A 6,183-nucleotide genomic window follows, 5' to 3' on the forward strand; every position below is an offset into this window, starting at 1 on the left:
ACCTTAATGTTTTTTCCCTTCCATTTTATAGGCCACAGAAGAGTGTTTTCTGCAGTGTATTCACTCTTTTTGGAATGTCAAAAGGGAGGCTGTAGAGCCCAGTGGTGAGGTGTATAGTTTGTAATCAGACCTATATTATCATTTCAAACACACACACACACACACACACACACACATATTAGCTGAGATTGGATATATTTGGGAAGCACTGAGCTAAACAAAAATAATCCAAGATTTTTTGTTTGTTTTTTGTTTTTAATTACAAGACTTCCCAGAGCCCTTAAATGCTCATAGACATTGTGACTTTCCAGGGCCAGCATTGATACTTTGTGAGCTTTTCTTGAATTTATTTGCTCACAAAATCCTTTAAAAACAATCATCGCCAGACATTACTTTTTCTTGGAACATACTGGGAAAGGGTAAAAGTTGTCACAGAATTTTGCATGTATGGTTTTTACAGTACTGTATATATTTTTCAACTTGTTAGAGTTATTTGCATATTTATCTTACACATCTTCCCACTTCAGCCTTTAGCATAAGGTCTTGAAAATAATGGGCACTTGTTCAGTTGAAAATCACAGAATTAATGAAGGTTCATGGTCTGGAATATTTGGTAACTGGAGACAATTTGCATCTAATCTCAGTAGCTTTTTCGCAGTCTTTTTTATACCATAGTATCCTGGGCTACCTTTCAGTCTGGAAAGATTATCTTGATGTTGGACAAAAAGCCCTTGTTAATATGGGGCTAAGTACATTTTCTCTACAAGTCACTTTATTGGGACAGCATAACAGGGTATAAAGATAGAGGTTCATTTTAAGGGATAGAAAGCAGGAGTGTGTGGACTCTGGGTCTTGGCTCAGCTTGGGCAGTGAGGAAGGCAGCCTGTGGCTTACTTAGTTTTGATTGTTTTCATCTCCAAGGGTGTGCTTGTCAAAGAGGTACTCTGCCAGGCCAGAATCCGGGGCCCCCATCTTAACCAAGTTTTGCACGTGGTCACCTAGTTCTTTGATAGACTTCACCTGCTCATTCAGATAGTGAGTTTCCAGGAAGTCGCACAAATGGGGGTCACCTTTGTCTGAGGCCAGAGTGTGCAATTCGAGCAACGACTGGTTCACGTTCTTTTCCAAGAGCAGCGCACACTCCATGGCATTCAGCCCGCTTTCCCAGTCGTCCTGGTCAGGTTTCTTGATGTCCTGCAGGCAGATCCGGCCTCCCCGCTGGTTCTGCAGCCTCATCAGCTTTTCCGCGTGCTGGGTCTCCTCCCGGGACTGGCGAAGGAAATACCTGGCGAAGTTGTTCAGGGCCACGTCATCTCGGGAGAAGTAATAGGCCATGGACAAGTACACGTAGGACGCATAGAGCTCCAGGTTGATCTGGCGGTTGATGGCAGCCTCGGAGTCGGGGTGGAAGTTCTGGCGCACCCGGGAGTGGGCGGAGGCGGGCCCAGCTGGGTCCCAGGAGGAGGCGGCTGCGGCCAGCAGGCGCAGGGGGGCAGTGGGCCCGGGGCGCGAGGGGCGCCTGGAGACCCAGAGCGGCAGGAGCGCGAAGCCCCGACGCGCGCTGCGCAGGGACACCAGCGAGAGGCTGATATTCTTGGAGAGGAACAAGAAGCAGGGCAGCATGGCTCCCCTTCTTTAGAAGTGGTGAAACTGAGGCCAGGGCGGCATTGGTGTGACCGGACGCCAGGGGCTTCAGGTCTGAATCGGAATGCGGCCTTAGGCGACGGCGGCGACTGCGTCACACACACCCCTTCGCTTCCAGAATCGCCCGAGTTCCACGCGGAGGGCGGCCGGGCGCGCGCCCTGTCTCGGCTGGGCACAGACAGATGACAGTGACAGCTTCATTTAACTAAACATTGCCCCCTCTCTGCCCTTGGGCCTGTGTAACTTACTGTTTCATCTAAGTTCAAAATGCTGTCAAAAAAGTAGGCACTGCGACTACCAAAAGAAAGGATGAACCGAGCGGTACTCCCCCCTCCCTCTTTGACCTCTTTCCATCCAAAGCCCAAGGCCTTGGGGAGGCAGGGCAGCGAAATAGGGTAAAGCAAAAGTCACAACGATTTATCTGAGAGTGAAGGTCCGCAGCCAAAGCCGGTGTTTATAAATTGATTTTCTGATTATTTTAACAAACCTAGGTATGGAAAGAATTGCCAGTATAGTAGGCAAATTTTCAAGAGTCTGTAATAAGACAGTGCTTTCTTTTAAAAAGATGCTTTATTTTTAAATATAAAATTCATCTTTCTTGCAAAAAAAAGGTACTGTAGAAAAGTAGGAAGAATATGTAAATTAGCTTTATTTTCCTGTCTTTTGTTCATGCAGATACATACACTTGTGGTGAGCAAAGCATAACTGTGAAGTTGAATCACTATGTTGTAGTGTGAAACTAATGTAACATTGTGTGTCAACTAAAATAAAAAATTTTTTTAAGGGCGAATGCCCAGATTTTACTAACAGAAACTTATAACATTAAAGTTCCAATGCTTTTTCTTAGCCTTAAGAAGACAATATTCTTAGGAGGCGTCAACAATATCCCGTTGCATTCTAAGGCAGCAAACTGGTTCTGCTTTCTCATTGATCTTTTTGATAACGGGATTATAAGTTTGGGGTGTGATTATCTTTGGTGAGAAAGTGTTGAGATTCTAGTTTTTCTGGTACGTCTTCCAAGTGCCTTATTAAGTCTTGTCTTTTAAGTCTCACTGTTTCCTTCATGGCACACACAAAAATTTTTTCCCGCAGTTCTGGAGATCCTCACGCAATTTGAAGATTCTTTAATATTTTCATCCAAACTGCCAAATTTCCCTCTTTAATTGATGTTTTATTTCAGCATTGATTTCCAATGGTATTGGCAGTTTTTCCAGCACTTCTCCCAACACAGACATTGCTGTGACTTTGGAGTCATCATCTTTCAAACACAAGGCTGAGCCCCCAGGGTGGGATGCTCCCTGTCCCTGTTGCACTGACAGCAGCGCCAGGCTTGGCCTTCTCTTAGGTGGAGGAAGAATCCTGGGTTCTCCACGACATTTCATTTGGCTTTCTCCCGAGAGCCGACTCCTCTGCTTTATCAGTCATCATTTCAGGGCTGGTCTTGGGCAGCGCCAAGAGTAGATGTGCCAAGAAATTTTTCTTAAATAAAAAAAATAAATAAAAAGGACAGTCTAAAAAAATAAATTTAAAATGGTATTTAGTTTTAAAAGAATATTGTAATTGTTGTAGTGTATTGGAAAAATGAGGATTAACTCACAGAAGAAAATTCAGAAAATTTCTAATCTTTCTCTATCCAGAGAAAACCATTGTTAAAATGTTGATAGTAATTCTCACAGATAAAAAAAAAAAAAAGACGTTAAAAAAATAACAGAAACACAAAAGTAAATTTATACCTTTGTAACAGCTTTAGAGAGGTATAATTGACATAAAATAAACTGCAGATACTTAAAGTGTACAACCGGATAGGGTTTGACATAGGTGTGCATCTGCGACACCAGCACCCAGTGTATTCCTCACCTCAGAAAGTTCCCTCCTGTTCCTTTATATTTTATAATCACTCCCTTCTACTTCTCTCTGCCCCACCTCATCCTAGGCATCCACTGATCTGCTTTTTCTCACATAGATTAGCTTGCATTTTCTAGAATTTCATATAAATGGAATTGGTTTGTATTCCTTTTTGCCTGCCTTTTTTTTGCTCAGCACAATGGTTCTGTGATCCATGCAATAATGTGTATTAATAGTTTTTATTGTCAAATAGTTATTCCACTGTGTAGGTATACCACAATCCTTTTATCCTTTCACCATCTCATGAACATTTTACTTGTTTACAGTTTTTGGCTGTTGAAATAAAACTGGTAGGAACGTTCCTGTACAAGTCTTTGTGTGGCTGTATGTGCTCATTTCTCTTGGGTGAATACTTTGTATGGAATGGCTGGATCATATGGTTAAGTGTATGTTTAGCTTTTTAAGAAATTTCAAATTGTTTTTCCAAGTGGCTGTACCATTTTGCATTTTCATCAGCACTCTGTGAGAGTTCAAGTTCCTTCACATCCTCGCAACCCTTGGTATTGTCATTTATTTAATTTTAATTTAAAACTTAAAATTTAGACATTCTAGTAGATTTATACTAGTATTTCATTGTATTTTTCATTTGTATTCTCATTATAATTAATGATGCTGAGTACACCTTCTCAGACTTCTTTGCCAGCCATTTATCTTTGGAAAGTGTATATTCAAATCTTTTGTCCATTTTACATATTGGGCCATTTATTTTCTTAGAGTTGTTTGATTTCTTATGGTTAATAGCTGGGCCTTTGATATTAATGCTGCTTATATTCAGGTCTTCTTTCTTATTACCTTCTCTGTATTACTTTCCTAGATTTCCTTGGACAAGTCAGATTACCCTTCTAGGTCAGTTTTCTCAGGTGTAAATTCAAGATGCTACTTACTTCCATTGGGTCATTGAAAGGATTCAATAAAATAATAAGGCAGTGGACTTATCACAGAACTTGGCACAGAATAAGCACTGAAAATATTCTTTAATAGTTCTTATTGGATAGTTTCTATTTAGTTATTCAAAATCATTCATTTTATATTATTCAGTAGGCAATAATTATTATTATTGCATATGGAAAATCCTATATAGCTTGTAAAGTATGCTTACATTCATTATATTATTGTTACCATATAGAGATAGTGAGGTAGAAATTATTATGGGCATATTGAGACTTGTGGTTTGGTAGTAAGCTCCCTTGTCTCAAATGAGCTTCTTTTTTTTTTTTTAAGATTTTATTTATTTATTTGAGAGAGAGAATGAGAGAGAGAGAGAGCATGAGATGGGGGAGGGTCAGAGGGAGAAGCAGACTCCCTGCTGAGCAGGGAGCCCGATGTGGGACTCGATCCCCGGACTCCAGGATCATGACCTGAGCTGAAGGCAGTTGCGTAACCAACTGAGCCACCCAGGCGCCCTCAAATGAGCTTCTTAAAGTGTACCATAAATTGAGGTGGATGCCTAAGATCTAGTTGCACTTAGACTCTGGTAGCAGAATGTGATCGATATTTGCCAAGAAATTTCTCACTAATTTTTGCGTTTCTTTATCCATCTTTGCTTTTATTTTCTCCAAACTCTTGCGACTCCTTAAAATATAGTTCCCTAAAGAGAGGATCTGAAAATGATTCTTTAGAGTGGTATTAAATGCCAACTGCTGCGACTAGTGTTTTAGTAGAAAGGATGCTTTTCATATAAATGCTTTATCCCCAAGGTAATAAAAAGCATAGATATAAAACAAATGCAAGACATGAAATATAATGCAAAACAACGTCATAAAACACAATACACACTTAAATACCCCATGTTTATTTGTCAAAAATGTTTCTTGTTCCCTTACAAAGTTTATCATGTATTTTGCTAGACTTTAAAAATGCAAGCTTTTTATTTTAGGGACATTTTGATTTCTAGTATTTGTAGTAAATTTAATGTTCTTCTACCAAAAGTACAAACATAGACCATGGCCCACCATTCTTCACAAGCCATTTCTTCCTCAGTTTTAATGGCTTCTTCTCTTCTTTGGACACCCCTCTCAGCCTTAGAGATTCTCTGGTGTTCCCTCTACTTCCTCCTCCTCCTGTCCTCCCTTCTTTTACTTCCTCACAAAATCCATCTCATCTTTTTTTTTTTTTTTTAAAGATTTTATTTATTTATTTGAGAGAGAGAGAATGAGAGAGAGCGAGCACATGAGAGGGGGGAGGGTCAGAGGGAGAAGCAGACTCCCTGCCGAGCAGGGAGCCCGATGTGGGACTCAATCCAGGGACTCCAGGATCATGACCTGAGCCGAAGGCAGTCGCTTAACCAACTGAGCCACCCAGGCGCCCTCCATCTCATCTTTTTAGGTCCCATCAGATATGTTACTTTCTCTGTAAGGTCCTCGATAACTTCATTTGGAATCAATCACTACTTTGCTGTTGTTGTTGTTGAAGACTTTGTTTATACTGAGAGTATATCAGTCTATCCATTTAAATTTCTTGTATTTCTTATATATGGGCATGTACATGTGCATGCTTGTATGTGTGCTGGTGTGTGTGTGTCCTTCAGGGCACAGTTTATCATCCTACTCATTATTTTTATTGAAGTATAGGTGACACACAATGTTACATTAGTTTCAGTTGTACAACATGGTGATTCCACATGCCTATGTGTTA

The 6,183-nt window shown here is 40.5% G+C and overlaps 1 protein-coding gene across 1 annotated transcript; it reads right to left on the reverse strand.

Moving 5' to 3' along the window:
- Window positions 1-894: 894 nt before the first annotated feature.
- On the reverse strand, window positions 895-1,623 carry FTMT (ferritin mitochondrial). The gene has a single exon (XM_036082230.2). The coding sequence runs from the start codon at window positions 1,621-1,623 to the stop codon at window positions 895-897; it is 729 nt and encodes a 242-aa protein (XP_035938123.1).
- Window positions 1,624-6,183: the final 4,560 nt, after the last annotated feature.

Source organism: Halichoerus grypus, chromosome 2, assembly GCF_964656455.1.
Source record: "Halichoerus grypus chromosome 2, mHalGry1.hap1.1, whole genome shotgun sequence".
NCBI classification, from domain to species: domain Eukaryota; kingdom Metazoa; phylum Chordata; class Mammalia; order Carnivora; family Phocidae; genus Halichoerus; species Halichoerus grypus.